Below are 24523 nucleotides of genomic sequence, written 5' to 3'. Positions count from 1 at the left end.
ATTTACAATAGAGCATGAAAATCAATGTATGGAAAGTATTGATATCATAAAAAATCTAATTCCGATACTCATTCACGAAAGCTTTTGACGTTATGTCTTTATAGATAAGTTCCTTACATGTTTCTTACATGGTGATTACACTACGACGCGAAATAAGTAATACCGTGCTCTAATCACTCCCACATATAGTAATTGTTTCAAGCGAAGGCAATCGCATAAAAAATGATATAATGGTCGACAGAACAAAGTTTTAAAGATCTGATCTATATAGCAATCGCGGCAATTATAAAAGTATATACATGTATTATGACTTGTTGGCTGCCGAATGGTGTCATATATCCTAGTGGCATGGCAGTGAAATAAATGTAAGCACTTTGATATCAAAGTGATAATTACGGATCTAAGGATCTATACAAGTGCCTACATTTATTTAATCTGCTCAAAATATTCAAATCTTTGGTGGGCAATAAACATTCTTGGGCACTACTTGAAGCAATAAGTTTGAAATAGCAATATTGCTCGTGATTCATTAATATCCTTTAACCCCCTGAGTACTACCTGTCGATCTAACATTGCATCTGATTGGTCAATTACATGATATCTTCACTTTAATCACCAATCAGAATGAAGCTTTGCAAATAATTAACCGCCATTTTTTTGCGAGGTGAAATTATTCTAACAATGTTGCTGATTGGTCCAATTAATAATGAAAACTTCTTTTGGCCAATCGGCAGGTAGTTCTCATGGGGTTAATATTACAGTAAAGTCGTTAAATGAATCACCACTTTCATAACCCTATTTGCATTCTGAAACTTTCTTTATAAAGCAAGGATATGAAATTAATCATCATCTTTGTAACTTAGTTTGGTACTGTGACACAATCTAAAGATAGAGATGCCTCTGGACTATTATGACTGTGGCTTGACGATATATTGATAAACAAGACCCACACGACACCATCACTACTGTGACGTATTTAAAGGGAGAGAAGAATAACATTTTAGACTTTATTGATGCTCAAAGATGGTAATGATGATAAAAACTTATTCACTTTTCATCACTTTTGAATCAAGTTTAGAGGGTGCTCGGAGTTATTTGCTTCTGTGATTTTAACATTTTTTATTACGTAAAATCATAATTGAGACCCGACTTATTTACAGGTTCTGGTACCTGTAGGTTTAGCCCCATTTTCATTTTTTCAGCGACTACACGCGGGAACACTTTGCATCCTGTATTTTGGCTGTCAAAACTACTCATACTACCCGAAGTCAAATCATAGGATGGTGTTAACAAGTGTAAATGATATTTTACCCAGGATATTGGGATTACTAGTAGCTTCGAGTGTCGTCTGCTCGCGTCCACGCAACACTTCCGATCGACACACTTTTCCCGCCGTTTTACGTGAATGAAACCATTTATGTAACTTGCAATTGCAGCGATATGGGCAACATGAAACATACACGGAAACGCTTAAGAATGAAATATCGGTGTTAGTTTTTTGCTGTTAAATATTTATACAATAAGAACAACATTAATCTAAACAAGAGTTAGACAGATAATAACATTTAAACTGATAATACCAAAATGACGACGATGCAGAAGAAGAATGAGACAAAGAAAAAGAAGGAGAAAGAGGAAAAGGAGGAGGAGGAAATGATAGGAAAAAGAGAAGGAGGAGGAGAAGAAGAAAGCTTAAAAAACATTTTGTAACCATTGTTAGCATATAAAGCTTTTCATGTTGCGTTCCATTTGCGAAAACGGAAATCTTCTTTCTGCGTCCATGTGTAAAGAATAACATGTTTGTAGAAGAATAAGCATCGCTTTGTCATTTGGGTACTGTTTGTCTGCTGTCATCCTGTAAAAACATTCAGGATGCCAAGGAATAGGATCGTCTGACTGACCTACTTTACCTTTGGTATTCTAGCCTTGTATTGTATTCATATTCTTCTTAGAAAGGAGGTGCAACATGACATGATAGATATGTATGTGAGTAAGGAACGTTGACAGATTGGACACCTTCAACAGAGCAAATGAAATTTAACATGACAATGTTACAATGTCTTTAAAGCTGAGGAGCTTCTTGTCTATTAAGTATTTACAATAACATACCTTATAATGACATACCGCATAAATGCTGATTTTTAGTAAGTTTGACATTGTAACAAGAAACTATAGAAATATGGTGTGAAAAGTTGAGATCAATCTTCGCGCTCCTGTTCACGTGATGGTAACAGACATATCGATTACGATTAAGAACCGCGTGAATGTGGTATGATATATAATTCGAGACCAAAATTGAGGGTAAGATTTACCACTCAAAATTTTGAGACATAATCTCATTTGAAGAAAGGATATTAATCAGTACTAAATTGTTATTTTGCGCTCGTTTATATCATTGTAACGTGTGATCTTTTATACTTTTCTTTAATAATGCAATTTAACGCAAATATATTGGACGTATTATGTTTGCTACAAACACTAATAAGTATATTTACTGGAGCAGCTAAAAAAACACACCCAAATTAACAAAAAGAAACTAACGAACCACCACCAACAAAGCAACCACCGAAACAAATACACAAATAAAAAACCACAAGTAATTTATATCAAAATGCGTATTCTGTGATTACAATAGGACAACTTTCGATTTTGTGTGGTAAGGTAATGTCGGATTAAATAACAGTAGTGATGTAAATGACTTGAAAAAGTTTGAGACTGGAAGGCATCTTAGGAAAATAATGCTTATATCATCTTCTCTGGTATAATGTGAATGGAAATTGTTAAAAATAACTCAGAGGTGATATAGAATATGAAAAGACCTTTGATGCGACAGAGTAGCCTTTTGCTATGGACCACTTTTCATATTTTAATGGTGTCATTAGGCCATGAATAAAATAAAATAAAAACACTGCTTTCATTTAATCACACATGCATGTAAAAATACGAGTATAAACATACATGTACAAATAGTTCATATATAAATTTGACACGTACATATACCGTAAAACCTCGTCTACAAGCATATACAGTGTTTTTGGTGAAAGCTAAATTAAAACGAGACAGCCGTAAATATGCCGACACAATAGATTGGTCTTACAATATCACTTGTATGTATATGCTTGTATCGTTAATAAATTTGCTCAAACTCCATAATATTATAATTTTGTCGATGGATGGCGTCTGAATTAATTTGGCTTTCATCGAAAGCACTCTATATGCTTGTAGACGAGGTTTTACGGTATACTCTGTCCCATAAGAAATATAATTTGCATATTTCGCGTGTACATAATCAACGATATGTCTACGATAGTTCTAATATGGTCACACTTTTGAGACTAACTCGGTGCCATTAAGTAATCATTATAGGATTTTTTTATACTCATTTTTTCCATGACTTAAATGTTGAAATACTGCCACTGTAGTTGAATGTATCTTAACATTCAGAATCATATTAAAGGAAAATCCCTCAAAACACAAACTGTTCTGTCACGGCACGATCTTTTCCTGTGTGTGTCAAAAACATCTCTTCACACCTTCCCCACAACCACTAACTCCTCCAACTGCTGTGATTTTGAGCTGGCGGTGTAATATGGTCTGGTTGTAGCATATCAAATCCGCCAAAAGGCACTGAATATGTAAGGTACATACTGCACTGCATTATATAGAATTAAGTAAGCTGACGTCCAGACTTCATCTTTCCATGTAGTGCAAAATGGTATCCATACTTGGTATGGCACTGTCAATTAAATCTTATGATCCTTTCAATTAGTTTTTTGTTGTTCTAAACTCGATTCTTAAAACCACATATAGAAATATGCAAAAAGTGCAACACACTTACATTTAGACGTATCCACTTTTAAACAAATAGGTACGTAACACTGTTAGTTTGTCCATACGGGAAAGTACATTTTGACAAAACAAACTACATGTAATTGGTAACCAGTCGAAAAAGAAGAAGAAAAGAAGAAGAAAAAGAAGAAGAAGAAGAAGAAGAAGAAGAAGAAGAAGAAGAAAAGAAGAAGAAGAAGAAGAAGAAGAAGAAGAAGAAGAAGAAGAAGAAGAAGAAGAAGAAGAAGAAGAAGAAGAAGAAGAAGAAGAAGAAGAAGAAGAAGAAGAAGAAGAAGAAGAAGAAGAAGAAGAAGAAGAAGAAGAAGAAGAAGAAGAAGAAGAAGAAGAAGAAGAAGAAAAGAAGAAGAAGAAAAAAAATAATAAGAAGAAGTAAATTACCAGAGTAAGAAGAAGGAGAAGAAGAAATATGATAAGGCTTGGCTAAAAACAAGGTTTATGTTGCGTTCCATCTGCGAAAAAGAAAATAGCCTCTTTGTGGAAAACATCTTTTTATAGAAGAACAACCATCTGCGCAGTGTTTGTCTGTTGTCATCATCCTGTAAAATATTCAGGATGCCAAGGAATAGGATCGTCTGACTGACCTACTTTACCTTTGGTATTCTAGCCTTGTATTGTAGTCATATTCTTCTTAGAAAGGAGGTGCAACATGACATGATAGATATGTATGTGAGTAAGGAACGTTGAAAGATTGAACACCTTCAACAGAGCAAATGAAATTTAACATGACAATGTTACAACTTCTTTAAACCTGAGAAGCTTCTTGTCTATTAAATATTTACAATAACATACCTTATAATGACATACCGCATAAATGCTGATTTTTAGTAAATTTGACATTGTAACAAGAAACTAGAAATATGGTGTGAGAAGTCGAGATCAATCTTCGCGCTTTTTTCCGTTCTGATCACGTGATGGTAAAACATATCAATTACGGTCAAGAGCCGTGTGGACATGTATGTGGTGTAGGATATCTATTTCGACACCAAAATGGATGGCGAGATTTACCACTCAGAATTTTAAAAATATAAAAAAATAATCATTGTTAATATCACTAAATCAAAAATTAGTTGCGTTCGTTTACATCATTCTAACGTGTGTTTTTTTATATTGGAAATAAAGGAATTTTCTTTAGCAATGTAAAATTGGACATATCTTCTTTGTACTCAAAAACATAGTAATATACAAACTAACAAACAAACAAACAAACAAACAAACAATTCAGACAAAAATATACACTCTGTGATTACTGTAGAACAAATTCAAATTTCGTAAGTTTCGTTTGATGAAAGGCAATTACGTCAGATTAAATAACACCATTTTTAATTTGTAGCGAGGTAAATGGCCCTGAGAAAGTTTCAGTGACTTAAAACCATCACAGGAAAACAATGCGTTTAATATAAGAGGAAATTCTTCATAATTAATCTTAAGTGATATAGAATATGACAAGACCATTGATTACAAACTGAATACAAACTCGTTTTGGAGGAAAAACCATTGCAATTATTCCATGACTTTAACAAAGATAACTATGTTGAAATACTATCGCTGTAGTTGAAAGTATCTTTATATTCATAATCCTATAATATGAAGGAATCCCCTAAATGTTCTATCAAATTAGAAACGAAAGCAAGGGTAAACTACCTTGTGTGGAGGTGTGGGGTGTGTGTGCCATACACACCTCCTTACACCTTTGCTTAACCACTAACTCCTCCGACTGCTGTGACTTTGAGCTGGCGAGATAATTTGGTCTGGTTGTAGCTTCCTGACAAATCCGCCAAAAGGCGGCACTGAATATATAGGCTACACTGAGTACTACACATGCAGAATTAAGTGAGCTGACATCCAGGGTTCCTCTTCCCATGTAGTGCAAAATGTTATCCATACTCGGTTTGGGACTGTCATAATCTCATGATTCTTTCAAGTAGTTAGGATGTTAGCAGTTGTTTTTTTCTAAACTAGATTCTTTATAAATAAAATTGGAACACCAATGCTTTTGCTTGCTAGTGACTCTAAACAGCCTCCTGAACAACATATCCAAAAAGGACAAGAAAGGGCACAGGGGAAAAATGTTAATTTGCAAAATAATGGCCGCTAATGCAGGGCTCAGGTTTCAAAACTTTGACTTATCTCCAATGTACAGTTCTTGAGTTATAGGCATAAAGGTCAAATGTCAAATTTCGGATCCCCACTTTTGTCCACATGGGTAAAATGAATCAAACATGCTCCGATTTTGATCAAATGGTCTCAAATTATTCCGCTTGGAAAACAAATTAACCAAAGAATAGTTTGACTTATCTCAGGTGATTCGTTACACGTGTAACAGGGCAAAAAAGCCCATTGAATCATGTTAACCTTGACCTATTTTGTTATCACGTTTGTATTTAGTATTCAACTTTCCCTCGTGTGCAATGTCACCTTTTTACAGTATTTTGTCTTCATTACTGCTCCTCGCGAACACTGTTCTAATTCCAACATTAGCAATAATACATCAGAATGTTGGAACTCATCACGCCTCAACCGGTCTAGAAGAAGCTAAATGAAATTGACAAGATAAGGAATTGCCGCTGATAATGAAGAAAGTAAAAGTCTAAAGATACCTTCGTATTAGGCAATAGTGATGGCAACTATTTCATTGTTTTATATTAATGTTTATCACTGTTTATAGTTGCATTATTACAACCACAACAAAACAGTGTTTTTTTATATACGTCAAACGGAGTTCAATGTCGCTGTTCATTGCCAAACCTCTGTTGGCACACCCACTTGTCAATAAAACATTGATTTCAGAAGTAGGGCAGCTTTGCCAACCATTGCCAACCATTTTTGATAGACGGACCCTAAGATTAGCTTGTCAATAACCCAAGATTGGTGATGTGGAAGTCAAGGACGCAATGCTAAATTTATATCCCAGTCGCTAGCGATTAATCGATGACTAATAATCACGGTTGTAGTTTTTTGCCTCAGAAAGTACAATCACTTTTATTGGCTAATAAAATCAATCGCTCTTCGTAAAAAACTGGGTTATAATATAAGCAGGATACTTGAAATCTTTTGATTCGAGGCCAGGTGATTCCATTTCCTGTGTCTTTCCTTCAAGGAAAAAGATGGAAGTTACTAGATGATGAGCATAGTTGCATGTAAACAAGGCACTGTTTTTTTAATATAAATCTTTTAATCTTTTCATAGGATTAAAACACTAAATTAAAGCTTACATAAAATAATATAAACAATACTTTGCAAAGAGCTGGAATTGATGCTACGTTAAGCATGACAGGGTTGCGTCATTGCAAATTGGGTCGTCTAACAAGTACCAATTATTTTGACAAGCTGCATCGTTGTACCAGCTTATCAAGTGATCCAAGCGTAAGCGTTTGAAAAAAAAAGTCTCAACGCGAAGGTCAGGAGTCACGAACTCATGGAAGTAATTGGACTGGGCTTGTTACGAAATATGACGAAACAAGCTGACTAATTGTATATACAAAGTGTACGTGTACAATATATAAAATAATAATATTTACCGTATAAAATGTGAAGCAGAGTATTTAGATTGGTAAGTATTCTATTTGTCTGTATACCTTGGTAGTGTGCTTAAAAATACACAATGTGACAGACTTAAATAAAGGATACGAAGGGTGTAAGAGCCCTACTTACCCAGAAGCTTAAATTAAGCCAGAGCATTATTTAAGTTGGTGATATGCCGTGATGGAGTAGAAAAATGGAAGTTTCATTAAGAGGATATCTAAAACCTGAAAGCTTAGGAAGTGTAAGAGTGACGATGAATTTTAAACAATAAGGAAAAAGAAGAGACACAATATATACAACATATTGATGTTCACTTTTGAAATTGCATCAGAATAATAACAATGAATGGGTCCCATATTGATGACTCGTGGATTTAATAGGGGATTTTTGTGAGATATGCTTAACATAAGATAATCTCAAAACAAATTTGTGAAAGTAAGCGGGAATGTTATAAATGAACGACAAACTTTCGTTATTCATCATTCATTAACTTAACAGTGCTTATGAAAAAAACATTAACAGTTTGAAAAATGCCACTAGATTAAAAGGTATGAGGTATTTGGTCATAATGCTTTAGTCGAAAGCTGAATCAACATATTGTCCTCCCACAACTGTAAAGTCACTGGCGTGTGACCATTAATGAGTACTCAGTGGCTATTTTTGTTAGTCGAGTAAAACGCAGTTGCGCAAACTCAATTGAAATCAAAACAACATGGAAATCACATGTTTCGTTTCACCAGTTCTTTACAGTAATTGAAAATATTAGTCTTCCACAAGGCTACCATTTGTATGCAGATATCAGCTTTCCTCAACATGGCATTCGCACAACGTCTAAGTCAAGTTGTGCAATTATGCGTCTCTGTACGTTAATCAAAGTCTGCAGGAGGATTCGTGCAAACCTTTGATTTCAGATATCCCCACAAGAAAAAATCCAGTTGTGTAAGATCAGGAGATCTTGGGGCCATTCCACTTGGTGATTCAAAGTGATCACACGATTGCCAAACAATTCTGCAAGGTACTCTGTCAATAAAGGGTTGAAACATGTGATTTTCATGGTGGTTTGATTTTAATTGCCTTTGCATAACTGCATTTTTACTCGGTTCATAAAAATAGCAGCTGCGTCCTCATTAATGGTCACACGCCAGTGATTTTACACTTGTGGGAGGACAAGTTGTAGATTCAGCTATCAATAAGAGCATTTTGACCAAATACCTCAGATTATTCTAGTGGAATTTTTCAAACTGTTTACTTTGATACGCACTGTACAGCAGTACATAATAAGTTTTTATCGTGGTTCCATTACACTTGTGTCTTTATCTTTTACATTACAGGTCAAGCGGAAAATATGTTGTTTGGTTTAAGAGCATTACTCTCCCATGAATGTATACATCCTATTCACCTGAGCTCCAATGAGTCGAGCTTGTATCCTGCGGAGCATCATGTAATCTCAGATTGCTCTCAATTAGTCCGGCCTAGTTTAATAAAGTCATCTCTATTTTCGTGTTTGCTATAACCAATGAGAAGTGACGATGCATACTTTTCCTTTCAAGCTCCTATAAGTAAAGATGGTCGTATAAGAACTGACCGTCTTCACACTTCATATTTGTTATACCGTAAAAACTCGATAGTTAGCATATGTGCTTGCTATCGAGTGCTTTTAAAACATGCAAACATGAAGTGCCCCATCCACAAAAGAGTTTTGAGCATATCATCGAGGGTTTTGAGCATTATTCATCGATACACATAGTTATATACGAACAAGTAAACCTGCAAATCTGTGTCTCAACACCATTGGCTCAGTTGGTAAAGTGCCGGACTTTGGTACAATTTCAAGTTTTCAAAAGCGCTCGATAGTAAGCACATATGCTAACTTTCGAGTTTTTATGGTATACAAATTACATGAATTACGGTATTGTATTATTATCTCAGAAAATTGGGTTATGAAGTTGATGCGACATTTGCAGCGAGTCTTTTTTCTCTTCAACAAATGTTACAAATTATAAAGCTGTTGATTTAAATGTAATACTATATCTGCTACAATTTTATTCATAACTTCAAAATTATGTTTTACAATATTGTAGATTGAATATGGTTGAAATAGATCGCTGATAATTCATTCGCAGAACGTGTATTTAAACTTTACAATGTGTGTAATGATTAGTAGGACAAATGGTAGGCATATAAATCATCAAATCAGGAATACTTACTACAATAAAAGAAAAGTATCAAATATCAAGAATAATCGTGCGTGTATATTGTGGACTATAATTAAGATATGCTGTAAACAATATTATCCTCCATGTTTCACTGTCCTTACTTCATCTGACTTGGCGGGTTGTTACGACGCTAAATGAGAGAGTGAGATTTGATAAAGTGCACTGGTATCACGTTCATGTGTCACGCTTTAATGCTTTGCGAAAGGCTCCGTAAAAAAACCCCACGATATTGATTCCTTTCAGAATGAACCAATAAATATTTCAAAATTATCAACCCTTATTTTATTTATAATATTTGTACTGTTGTATTATATATATTTTTCGTGTAGGTTTTATTTAGGTCATAAAAGATTAACAATCGAGAATATTGTAAGGAAAATTTGAAATTGATATTGAATACGGCGTCGGCGTGAAAGGGATTAATGTGCATTGTCCAGTACCGTAAAATGAAAGGTCACTTACGTAGGATTTTAATTTACAGGCTGTGAAAGGTTTGGGGCAAAACATGAAAGTCAATATTTAGGCGTATGGAACTTTCGGGTTTTTCTTCTTAAGCTATGGTATGATGTAGTAATAATAAACATGATAAACTGAATATGTTGCGTTGTTATACAGCTAATAAGTGAATTAATAATAATAATAATAATAATAATAATAATAACAATGATAATAATAATAATAATAATAATAATAATAATAATAATAATAATAATAATAATAATAATAATAACACTAATAATAATAATAATAATAATAATAATAATAATAATAATAATAATAATAATAACACTAATAATAATAATAATAATAATAATAATAATAATAATAATAATAATAATAATAATATTAATAATAATAAAAATAATAATAATAATAATAATAATAATAATAATAATAATAATAATAATAATGATAATAATAATAATAATAATAATAATAATAATAATAATAATAATAATAATAATAATAATAATAATAATATTAATAATATTATAATAATAATAATAATATTAATAATAATAATAAAAATAATAATAAATAATAATAATAAAAAATAATACTTCAGTTTACTTCAAGTAATATTATTACATACCTAAACTCTGAGAAGGCATTTAGCATTCTTTCAAAGAATAAGGAAGAAGGTAAAGTTCTTATAGAAAAGGCGCAGATTATAAAAATTGTGTGATATTATGCATAAGAATAATTTGGTAAATACCGTACAATTATGTTGTAATATCGGAGCAGGTACAAAGTCATCTGTTCCTTAGTGACGTTGTTAAAGCCAAATCATTAAGCTCATAATTCAATAAAATCATGTAATGCCGACGGTTATATAAAGTGCAGAGGTATCGTATTAAGAGTCAATTTAAGAATATTAAAAACAGTTAAGCTTTACTATTTGTATATTCCATATTTGTTCTTTTATATTTTATGGAATATATTATGATTGCAAAGCAAACGTAGTGCACCATGTTATCATGACATTCAAAGGCTGATATGTTTTTGGTTTGTCTCTTTGTAATGTTTTTTCAGTGATGTGTTGGTCCAGCGACTAGTGGCGTACTAATTTCGCCACTAGTGCAGATTTACCCTGCACCGGACTTCCTTGCAAAATATGTGTGAACGCACATGCCCACCCACTCTTTCTGTCTGTAACTTGGTCTAAAGATGTTGTGATATTGTCTGCCACACCTATATAGGTTGATACGTGTCCTCAAGTTAAGCTTGTACCTTTTAGAAAGTATGGAAGGCACTTGAAACTAGTGAGGATGTGCATACAGATTTTCTTTCATTTGAATTTAAAAAAAAAGAAAAATGTGTTTCATACTTAAACAAATACAACAATAAGCATCATTATGTGCACTTTTTCTCAAATTATTCATCGTAAATACACACAAAACCAAAATGGTTTCTATAAAAGAAAATATCACCATTAATTAAATTAAACAAATAAGCGGATTAATGAATAAAATAGAAGCAAGCGTCTATTTGATTGGTAGCAGATTTTTTTTACAGATAAGATAGAGCAGTTATGCCGTCATCACATTGCATGTAATGTAACCAATGCTAAAATTCTATCTAGCATATTTTGATGATATCTTTATTATAGTCGTGTTGTTGGGCGACACTCAGAGGATGATTTAAGCACTTCCCAGCAAGTCTTGCGGTTAGCACAGCTGTGTGAGTGAACATGACGCCACTGCCCGCCCACTGCATACACACGTGCATGGTTAAATTTGAATTTGGACAGATATATTTACAATAAAAACACCTTCTAAAAGTTGGTCGATTTCACATTTTATGTTATCTACAGAAGGCGTGAATTATCCTTCATGCATACGTCACTTTAGATCTGAAATCGACCAAGTAATAATGACACACAGGGCAATTCTAAAACAACATCTTTTGCACAGAGTTCAATGGGATTTGAAAAGTAAAGTGGCAGTTGAAACACTAGTGATAACACTTTTACAGTGCATGATGGGGCTTCCTTAAATCATCCTCTGGGCGACACTTGTCTGTAAGTGCCGTTGTCCCTGGGGCCAATTCTCCACCCGATTGTTGGGTTGTGAGAAGGATAGTTAAATATATGGTCTTGTTGGTTTCCGATATCTTATTAAAAACCTGTGAACTTGATTCGCACTATTGCAATATTTGCATCTCAGGATTTTTCCAGATCAATAATTTTACTTAAGGATCAATGAAGAATTAAATGATATGAGTGCTTTAAAGTATGATTTGAGACTTTGAAAACAAGATTCTTTTAAAGGTGTGAGTAATTAAACTTAAGTTTCCATGGTAATGCGATATTTACTTTGGTGGGTTGTGGATTTCAGAATGTTCCCTAACATAAGACTGAGGCTGATGTTGTTGTTGCAGCTGCTGCTGATGGTGGCGATGATATTCTTTGACATCTATGGTTCAATACATAGGTACTGCGTGAACGTTGTAGTGCAGGGCGATCTATTCAAAATTTGTATTCCTCTATTGCTATAGTAATTAATCCTGGTACATCATCACTTCGACAGCGTATGATTGAAGACATACACAGGTGATGAGTGCAATCTGCTTGTAGTGCAGGGCGATATATTCAAAAATTGTATTCATCTATTGCTATGGTAGTTAATCCGATTATTACAGAACTTCGACAACGAATATTAACATGATTACTAAGACAAACACCGGACCATTTCTTATAAACATCAAAATCCATTGGGGCGTCCAAATAATCCACCGTATGAAACGGAACCAGTAAGAAAAAGGAAATATTGAAACGGCTCAATGAGGCTAGAAGATGTGAGCAAAGTGTACTTGTATTATGTTAGGCGAGGGCCTCATAGTCTTCCCTTGAAAACACTCTCTCAACAGACACAGTGAAGATTACCTACCGACAGCCAACCGAGCGAACAGCTATATTGAGCCCCTCCAGGCTGAATTCTATTTAATACAACCGTGAATTATGACTACATCCATATTGGTATATTATCCCGTTTTTAATATCTCAACATTGTGGGTATATATGCTCTATAAAAATGTTTTGTGATATTTTCGTTTGGTTGGGTCAACAAAATGTCATGTTTTAGTGATATCTTTAAGAATACGTCTAAATGAATTCGAACGTTTGGGTAGCCAGAATAGGGCGGGTAATCCAGATATGAAGGGATTTAAACAAATCTAATATAGTTTCATACAGTAGCAATACTTGGAAACTGCATGTAGTAATTTCGTCCTAATATCACGTCACATGCCAAGTCACAGAATTAAATGGAAATCGGTTTTAATGGATATGGATTTTTTTTAAAGTCTGCGTGTTATGGAGAGATAGCCAGACATTTGTATATAAAATGGTGTCTTTCAATATTCAAGCAATAAAAAACATTTAAAATTTACTTACAATATGAAAAGATCGGGTGTACTTGCAAATTGGAATTTTGAAATGGAGCCACGTTGTTTAATATTAATATAATTAATATGTGACGAATGTGTTTGCGAGAACGACACTCTCAAATTTCCTAAAGAAAACTAGCCAAATTACTCAAATATCTTATCAGATCTGACTTGTATCGTTTGATGTTTGTTGTTTTAACAACTTCGAAGAAGGTTTTTTAAAGTAAGAAAACGCTTCAGCACTTATTTTGGGTAGACATTTTAATAGACATAAAACACGTTACAGATAATTAAAACTGATTTGCTATCAAGTGACCCACTTCACATCAGTCCATAACAATTTTCTACGTAGCATATCTATCAAATAATGGTATAAAGCAACCGCTAATCTGAGTAAAGTATACAAGGTAGTTAACAGTTGGGAGGACATCTTCTTACAACATAATTGGATTTCAATTTGACCTTCGGAATTTTACATACGTGTACATTTTGTCGGTGTATTTGCAAGGTCGTTACTCCCTCTCCTAGTTTTATACTTCTATGATTTGGTGAGGTAAGCTCATAAATTGGGTGCAGCCATTAATGCGTGTCTTTGAACCAAAATGGCTTCCGGATAGCTTCTTCAATCAATTCCCTACGGGAAAAAGAAAATCATTTTATCATGCGAAGGACAGTAATGTCAAAAATAGGGAAAAGGGTATTGTTTGCATAACCAGTGGACTTTATAGTTGAATAAATATGCCGAGTTTTTAGATTGCAATATTCATAAAGCATGAAAATGATGTTTGTTTACTTTACAGCGTAACGAAAGGTTTGACCATGTTGTAGCGGTCATAGTGATTGAAAACAATCACCATCTTTAAGAATAGTGCAAATGAATTCTAACGTTTGCATGGTTTGGGCCCGGGGTATGGGTAGCTAGATTAGGGCGGGTAATCCAGATGTGGAGTGATTTGAATAAATCTAATACAGTTTCATAAAAAAGCAATACTTGGAAACTGCATGTAGTAATTTCGTCCTTATTATTACGTCACATGCCAAGTCACAGAATTAAATGGAAATCGGGTTTAATTGATATGGATTTTTTAAAATTCTACGTGTTATGGAGAGATAGCCAGACATTTTTATATTAAATGTTGTCTTTTAATTCTCAAGCAATAAAAAACATTTTAAATTTACTTACAATACTAAAAGATCGAGTGTACTTTTAAATTCAAATTTTGATATGAAGCCACGTTGTTTTATATTACCATAATTAATATGTGACAAATGTGTTTGTGAGAACGACACTCTCAATTGTCCTAATGAAAACTGGCCAAATTACTCAAATTTCCTATCCGATCTGACTTGAATTGTTTGATGTTTGTTGTTTTAATAACTTTGAAGAAGGATTTTGTAAAGTAAGAAAACGCTTCAGTACTTATTTTGGGTAGACATTTAAATAGACATAAAATACGTGATAGATAATTAAAACTGATTTGCTAGCAAGTGACCCACTTCATTTTTAGTCCACGGAATTTTCCGCGTAGCATATCTATCAAATAATGGTATAAAGCAACCGCTAATCTGAGTAAAGTATACAAGGTAGTTAACAGTTGGGAGGACATCTTCTTACAACATAATTGGATTTCAATTTGACCTTCGGAATTTTACATACGTGTACATTTTGTCGGTGTATTTGCAAGGTCGTTACTCCCTCTCCTAGTTTTATACTTCTATGATTTGGTGAGGTAAGCTCATAAATTGGGCGCAGCCATTAATGCGTGTCTTTGAACCAAAATGGCTTCCGGATAGCTTCTTCAATCAATTCCCTACGGGAAAAAGAAAATCATTTTATCATGCGAAGGACAGTAATGTCAAAAATAGGGAAAAGGGTATTGTTTGCATAACCAGTGGACTTTATAGTTGAATAAATATGCCGAGTTTTTAGATTGCAATATTCATAAAGCATGAAAATGATGTTTGTTTACTTTACAGCGTAACGAAAGGTTTGACCATGTTGTAGCGGTCATAGTGATTGAAAACAATCACCATCTTTAAGAATAGTGCAAATGAATTCTAACGTTTGCATGGTTTGGGCCCGGGGTTTGGGTAGCTAGATTAGGGCGGGTAATCCAGATGTGGAGTGATTTGAATAAATCTAATACAGTTTCATAAAAAAGCAATACTTGGAAACTGCATGTAGTAATTTCGTCCTTATTATTACGTCACATGCCAAGTCACAGAATTAAAATGGAAATCGGGTTTAATTGATATGGATTTTTTAAAATTCTACGTGTTATGGAGAGATAGCCAGACATTTTTATATTAAATGTTGTCTTTTAATTCTCAAGCAATAAAAACATTTTAAATTTACTTACAATACTAAAAGATCGAGTGTACTTTTAAATTCAAATTTTGATATGAAGCCACGTTGTTTTATATTACCATAATTAATATGTGACAAATGTGTTTGTGAGAACGACACTCTCAATTGTCCTAATGAAAACTGGCCAAATTACTCAAATTTCCTATCCGATCTGACTTGAATTGTTTGATGTTTGTTGTTTTAATAACTTTGAAGAAGGATTTTGTAAAGTAAGAAAACGCTTCAGTACTTATTTTGGGTAGACATTTTAATAGACATAAAATACGTTATAGATAATTAAAACTGATTTGCTAGCAAGTGACCCACTTCATTTTTAGTCCACGGGAATTTTCCGCGTAGCATATCTATCAAATAATGGTATAAAGCAACCGCTAATCTGAGTAAAGTATACAAGGTAGTTAACAGTTGGGAGGACATCTTCTTACAACATAATTGGATTTCAATTTGACCTTCGGAATTTTACATACGTGTACATTTTGTCGGTGTATTTGCAAGGTCGTTACTCCCTCTCCTAGTTTTATACTTCTATGATTTGGTGAGGTAAGCTCATAAATTGGGCGCAGCCATTAATGCGTGTCTTTGAACCAAAATGGCTTCCGGATAGCTTCTTCAATCAATTCCCTACGGGAAAAAAGAAAATCATTTTATCATGCGAAGGAAAGTAATGTCAAAATTAGGGAAAAGGGTATTGTTTGCATAACCAGTGGACTTTATAGTTGAATAAATATACCGAGTTATTAAATTGCAATATTCATAAAGCATGAAAATGATGTTTGTTTACTTTACAGCGCAACGAAAGGCTTGACCATGTTGTAGCGGTCATAGTGAATGAAAACTATGATGTAGAGCCATTTTAACAAGTTATTTTTCATAGAATGTCTCCATCAAGATGATTTTGTCATGGTACTTTGTGAAATTAATGTACATACAGTTATCGGGTATGCGGCGAGTGCCACTACGAAAATCACAGGGTGGAGGATAACGAAAAACACCTTTTTTTGCAACTTTACACCGAATGAATGGGATAATTGGTTACAAAAAAGTGAAAAAAGCACCTTGTATGAAATGTATTGGGTGGCTTGAATTGATAAAACACCTTATAACCGATAATGGAAGAGCCTCTTGTGTGTAAATCTTACTGCATGGATATGCCGTTACCGGTAAAAGACGTTGTGAACATTAGTTTGCTGGTAATAAAAAACCACTTTGCGTGCGACTGTGTGATGTGCGATGTAACGGGTAACAGCAAATTTGAAAATGTATGATGGTGCCTGGCCATGAAAATAAGTATTGAACTTGTGTGCGACTGTGTAATGCATAGAATAGCTAGTATTGCAAAATTACGTGGGGTACAACTGTGTAACAGCTGAGGTAGCTGGTATTGAAAAAAAACCCACCTTATGTGCAACTGTGTCATGCATGGGGTAGTTGGTATTGAAAAAGCACCTTACGGGCTACTGTGGAATACGCGGGGGAACTGGTATTGAAAATCACCCTGTACAGCTGTAATGCATGGGATAGCTGGTATTGAAAATGCACCTTCATGTGTAACTTTGTAATGCATGGCGTAGCTGGTATTGAAAAGCTCCTTATATGCAACTGTGTAATACACGGGGTTGCTGATATTAAAAAAGCACCTTCTGTGCAACTGTGTAATGCATGGGGTATCTGGTATTAAAAAAGCACCTTACGTGTAACTGTGTAATGCATGGCGTAGCTGGTATTGAAAAAAGCACCTTACGTGCAACTGTGTAATGCATGGCGTAGCTGGTATTGAAAAAGCACCTTACGTGCAACTGTGTAATGCATCGCGTAGCTGGTATTAAAAAAGCACCTTACGTGCAACTGTGTAATGCATGGGGTAGCTGGTATTGAAAAAAGCACCTTACGTGCAACTGTGTAATGCATGGCGTAGCTGGTATTGAAAAAAGTACCTTACGTGCAACTGTGTAATGCATGGCGTAGCTGGTATTGAAAAAAGCACCTTACGTGCAACTGTGTAATGCATGGCGTAGCTGGTATTGAAAAAAGCACCTTACGTGCAACTGTGTAATGCATGGGGTAGCTGGTATTGAAAAAGTACCTTTTGAAAAAGAAACTTTATCATAAAGTGTTAAAGTAAGGATATGAATTTAATCATAATTGTCTTAAAGTTTAATTTGATACCGTGACTCAAAAACATGAACTAAAAATAGATATGCCGCTGGGACTACTATACTACTAATAATAACAAAATAATATGATATCATATACTTTATATTCACAGCACATTGTAGCTTGCTATAAACTGAAACAAAAAGTAAATTAACATTAATCTTAATATCCTAAGTCGTAAATTCATTATTTGCTGTTTAATTTGTAGTTAAAGTACTCACCTATTGTACTAACTACTGTAAGTGAAAACAGCATAGACCCGAAGAAGGACCATTTTTGTGTGTTGGCTCCGTCCTCTTCGTCGAAGATATAATAATGTGCTTTGGCACTTCCTTCTATTTCGGAAAGTTCTACAAGGGTGGCTAGTGTCCAAACCAACATTTGCCATAAAATGTGTATTACATCGCAAATTTCAAAAAATTATTTGATATCAGAAAGACATTCTTCGTATTCAGAATGCAATTTGATAATTATGATGTGCTCTCATGTCCCACAAAATATACTCCCTAAACGCTCATACCAGAGCCCTTACTCGGCCTCTGCTGTAAACAAAACAATGATCAAAACCCATACAAATAAAAAAAAAATACAATAACATTTTAAAAGTGTTGTTGTATAGTGTTTTCATAGAAAACGTTAAAAACGTTTTCATGACCTTTCTATAACCCACCATTTAATGTTATTAAAACATTTTTACTAAGACCAAAACCTAAAACATGACCTGTTTAAAATGATTTGTTTTGCTGGGTCAGTTCTATATATTTATTGCTCATGGAACCTCGTAATTAGTGTATGGCATTATTTTATTGACCATACCAGTAATGATATATGAAAGCAAATTGAGGCCAAAGCATTCAAACAGTTTAATCAGACATAAAATATTGATTTGACTATTTTATATTATTACATTTGACCTTACCTTTAGTTGTAAGTAAGGTAATACGATTCTTGAACAGACAAATAAAGTAGATTGCGTTTGACAAACATAGAAGACAGAAATATAATTTCATGTGTTTCATGGGTTTTTTATTTTGTTTGTTTTGCATGCATAATTTGATTTAAACTAAACGGAGGTCTATCTCGTAAACTTACAAGCATAATTTTGTAGATCTTAAAATAAAACCCAGCGATAAAACTGAAACAGTATTTGCGTAAGAAAATGCTCACGCCTCATTTCCTATCAATAGTGTTGAGTTCAGTTAGCGTAAAATGTTAGTTGAATGGTGTCGGATGCAATGGGCGTAAAATAGAAAAATGATTCTCACAAGCGAGAGGGTCATCCATATTATGATATGAAACTGTATCTCCCCTGACTCTAACCTTACCCATGGAGATTATTAAACTCTCTTGATATTTAACCCAGACACAAGTATACGATGTACGAGTATAGGCTCACTTTCTCGAGTCGACGCACTGCACTAGTAGTAGTTGATTTTTTTTCTTTCTATATGATTCTTTAGCAAGTAAGCTCGCCATGGAACCTTTCATATTATCATAAAGCTAGAGATATGGAGTTAGGGCAATTGCTTGCGTACGGTATAATAGAACACCAGGAAACACATTTGATGTGGAACGGCATTATGGGTGAGGGCAGGCTGCCGAGCTTGTAAAAGAAGTGGCGGGCATAATTTATTTGATGGAGTTAGAACTCTGGACTGACGTAACGTGGTAGTGGTGACAGTTTCGACAGAGGCCAGCCTTTCTCTGCACTGGAGCCAAGCAGCGGTTTTTGAGTATAGTGTTACAGCTGTGTATATTGCCTGGTTCCATCGGCTCCAAATTTGTCTTTATTGGTTTCTATTTGTATTACTATTCAAATGGGACAATCTCACAATAGGAAAATATAGATGTCCGCCGTAACACACAAGAATACGCAGTAAAAGTTTCGAAGCGCCAGAAGAGAAAAAGTTCTCCAAAACAGCCGTGATCTTGTTCCAACCAGGTGGAATAATACATATTATTAATTGGAGACAATTATATTCGATTGATTATACCAGACGCGAGTATTCATCACATGGAATATATATATAGCTGCAGACACAATACCAATCCGCGCAATCTTAATTTGTTGATGAGCTATTTTACCTAAATCGGCGAAGTTCTGTTTGTCTTAACGGCCACGTGATGACCAGCGAACCAATCACTGCATGTGAACATTACGTAAGCAATATGAGTATAAAGAAATAAGTTTAAGCTTCCATTTTGTACATTGTCACTCGAATAAAACTTGATTTAGCTGTGGCTTGAGTAGTTCAGATAACAAAAAGAATACAAAAAAGAAAACTCACCATGCGGATCACTGATTTTAAGCAGGAATATCAATATGCAATGCTTATTTGCAAGAAGAGACATGGAATCGTGGCTCCTTAATTCACGACTGCAAATATCTCACCATATTATTTTTGTTCCCTAAAATATTGAATTTATAAGTGTGTGAACTCTACAAAATTTCCAAATAACAATTATGGAACCAACGCCGAGTGAAAATTTTCCAGATATCCCGGACGGGACTGTGACGGAGCAGCTCTTCGACATAGACGAGGAAGTCTCCGAAATTCAACCGAGACGCCTAGGGTTTTGGAGAACATGCCTGAAATACTTTCGCCTTTTGCTACAAATGCTCTTTTCCTATGTGGGATTAACTGCAATACTAGTTGGTTATTTACTATTAGGCGCTGTTGTTTTTGGCGCTATAGAAGCTCCTGTAGAAACACGAATCCGACAAGAAATAAAGAAGAAGAAAACACAATTCTTTCATTCATTTTATGAAAAGTCCACTTCAGAATCTATGGAAAATTGGACACTAAACGCCCTTGTAGAGCTTTCCGAAATAGAAAGAAGTGCCAAAGCACATTATTATATCTTCGACGAAGAGGACGGAACCAACACACAAAAATGGTCCTTCTTCGGGTCTATGCTGTTTTCACTTACAGTAGTTAGTACAATAGGTGAGTACTTTAACTACAAATTAGACAGAAAATAATGAATTTACGACCTTCAAAAATGTACCTAGGGTATTAAGATTAATGTTAATTTACTTTTTGTTTCAGTTTATAGCAAGCTACAATGTGCTGTGAATATAAAGTACATGACTCATCATGGAAAGGTTTAAACACAATTAGTAGTCTATATTTAACAAAGTTAATTTAATACACATTGCCCTGGTTGGTTTGTATCTAAATTATTTCACGACAAGTATCTCATGTCTTTACGTCACAGATAAATATTCTTCTTTTGTATGTTTGAGTTATACCTATTCTATATATTTGCTAATGTTTTTGTGTGTATATTAAGCACATCTTTGTTGTTACATAGTATATTCTAATGGTGCATACTCAAAAGAAGTTGTGAATAAATAAGAAAAACACAAAGATAAAACTACAAAGTAATAATATAAAGAACAACATACTACACATCATTCAATCTGTTGAAATATTTGTACACTTATGTTAAGGCTATTATTAAAAAAGAATCTAAATATTGTTTTTATTAACAACACATATTATCACAGTAAAGTGCTCTGAAAGAAGTTGTGAATAAATAAGAAAAACACAAAGATAAAACTACAAAGGGATAATATAAGGAACAATATGCTACACATCATTCAATCTGTTGAAATATTTGTACACTTAAGTTAAGGCTATTATGAAAAAGTATCTAAACATTGTTTCTATTAACAACACATATTATCACAGTTAAGTGCTCTGAAGAATGCTTTTTAAAAAGTATTCTTTAACATACATGATAAAATCGTGGAGGTAGAAAATTCCTTCATTGTATAAATAGAAGCATATCTTATACCTTTAAATTCTTACCAAGATATCAAAGTTTATTTAAAAGTTTAAATTCACAGAGTAATAAGAGGAATCGATTAAGTATATGATCATTTGACATATCTATATGTCTTTCGACTATACATCTATTCAATTATATATTTATCATAGATGCAGCCGAGTAGATGTAATGTATGTTGAAGGTCAGTCCTGAATAACTTTGGCTGAGAAGGAAATATGAGAGAAACTCCTCTAATCATAACAGTGTCTGTGATTTGCCATATAACACAATATGTGGTTTATTTGCGTAATTCGATGTTTCTTTTTAACGTTATAAAATTATGTAAATGGGCGAGTTATAGTAATTTTTTCTAAAAATAACTATGTTTGGACAAAATTTTGTTGTTGCATGTCCACGCAAAAACACGCAAGGTCGAAACTTGAAAGCTTCTTGTTTTTCCCTAGCAAATGTCTTGACGGAAGTTTATCTTAAGAAACACCTGTATTGCCTTTCTTTTAATATACAATTCTTTCCCTGCAATGCAAATCAAACAGTTGGAATCAAATTGCAATCATTCTAGTATTATATGTACACTGTTATAAAGGCTAGGTATTTCCCCCAAAGTTGGACCCACTACATGTATGAACAAGTCAACTGTCAGGTAAAAAAACTTCATTAAAAGTAACACAACTGTTTTACCTGACAATTAAGTTGTTCATGGCAGCCCAACTTTGGCTACTAATCATGCATAATATTAACAGTATATCATGTATAACTCTAAAAAACCAATGTTCAAATTATTGGCAGAAATAAGAAAAACATATTCCGACCTATTTCATAATTTAAAATAAAGAAAGAGGTTATTTAGCCGAAGACTAATCCTCCAGAATATATGTAACTATTAAACGGAACATGACGCTTGAAAGGAAGCATCTTAACTAAGCGACCAAATGGCTTATCCTAATCTTAGGACTACCCCTGCATAAACATGTTTGACGTACCACGTACCCGGGCGTAAATGGGACGATCAACTTATAGGGTAGGGGTGGTGAAGCGCATTGATAATTAATCTTTTGTCATACAAAGTAATGTTAAATTTAAAATTATTACTGTGATTTCTTTTTATATTTCAAAAAACTTTTAAAAACTTCAAACTTTATCTAGATATTTGTTTTGTACGATCTAGGATTTCCCATTTTTACGAGGGCGCACTTAAATATCACATCATGTAGAGAATGTTGGTACTAATTTTGCTTTAGAGGTAAAGGATATCTATAATAGCTATCGAATGATTAATATAATAGTATCAAATAGAAATGCATGAGGGTTTTTTTTATAGGAATCCAGAAGGAGAGTAAAACATCTAACCAAACAATAACTGAGTACGAAAAGAATTGAAAATTTTACTTTTGAAATTGTTGGTTTGTTGTTTAATTATAAATTTTAGGCTGATATATTTCTGCGTGAAACCTTTTAACAATGTGATTTGGGGTTATCAGAAATTGACCAGTTATAAACTCTTCAAAGTAGCAAAAGTATCCTTGACCTTTTACGTGTCTAACCTTAACAATAAGACCTCATATAAAACAAACTATAGTAAAACTTTATCCTGCAAACATACGATGTTGGAAGTATGGCAAAGTTCAAATCACCATTCTCATATGCTGCTGTAATTAATATTCATACGCCTTCTGTCATCTTATTTTCTCTCTTGTTTTGTTAGGAAGCAACTTCTTGCTATGCCAGGATTAACTAGTACTTGTCTAAGCTTATCTTGAACTCCTCCTAGAAAATGTCATACTTGTTTGTTTCCTATTTGCCAACACACGAATCTGTGTAAGAATGTAAACGTATGGATCATATGTGCTGAAAAAACCCAACATATTTGTATTCAACAAAGGAGAATTTAAACTATTCAAAAACGCTCACGTGTTTTGTCCGAATTTTACATATTTTGTATTTTGTAAAAAATGAAAGCAGTATTTCAAAATGAAAGAGTTCAAATTTTAACACAGAACCGCTCTTTATGTAATACGTTTGCATCACACGTTGTAATCTAAATTTAGATATTCTTTTTAGGAGCAATAATCTGTCATCGTTATAAGTAATTTCTAAGTATTAGTTTCGCGTGTTAGTTTTCCTTTTATTTCATCTCAGTCCATCAGCACCTTCTTATTTTGGAAGTGCAGTTTCATGTCATACAAGTTTCAGTTCATGTTTGTTTCTTCATGTTTTATGCTCTTTAAAGTTGACATGAGAGGATGTCTTTAGTGATATAGGTATAATCAAGAATCAGCGATGAATATGCGTTATCTCAATTAAATTTCTCTGTTTTGATAATTGGTACTATTTTGAAATACATTTAAATCCGTAGAGTCGATTTTGTTAATTCGTAATCCTTCTGGGAAGCCTTACTAGAGTGTTCATACATTTGTCAGTTAATATGGTGGTAATGATTTACCTACAAATATCCATGATTAATTTTGCTGCATTAATTAGTGTACCCAGAAAAGGTCTTCACCCGATTCCAAAATAGGCTACAAACTACAAAGTAAAAAAAATCTGTAAGCACTTGAATTCATTAGTCACGTTGATACAATCTTTGTTACGTGTAAGTTTGAAATTATAAGCCAAACAAGTAAAAGAAATCCACTATTATTAAAGTTCCTAATACACAACCACAAATAATATCGACCAAGACAGATAATACTTAATTTGATTTGTGTAGAATTTGATGTAATTACCTTAATAG

At 33.7% G+C, this 24523-nt stretch overlaps 1 protein-coding gene across 1 annotated transcript in view; it reads left to right on the top strand.

Moving 5' to 3' along the window:
- The first annotated feature begins 19466 nt into the window (after positions 1–19466).
- Positions 19467–24523, top strand: part of LOC140154441 (uncharacterized) — an 81294-nt gene continuing 76237 nt past the window's right edge. The window contains exon 1 of the mRNA XM_072177007.1: positions 19467–20945. Coding sequence (XP_072033108.1) covers positions 20462–20945 — 484 coding nt within the window. The 5' untranslated portion in view covers positions 19467–20461. The remainder of the gene's footprint in view (positions 20946–24523) is intronic.

The sequence above is a fragment of the Amphiura filiformis genome, chromosome 6 (assembly GCF_039555335.1).
Source record: "Amphiura filiformis chromosome 6, Afil_fr2py, whole genome shotgun sequence".
NCBI lineage: Eukaryota > Metazoa > Echinodermata > Ophiuroidea > Amphilepidida > Amphiuridae > Amphiura > Amphiura filiformis.
Note: the sequence above shows the minus strand (reverse complement) of the source record. Positions and strands in the feature narration are given on the sequence as shown.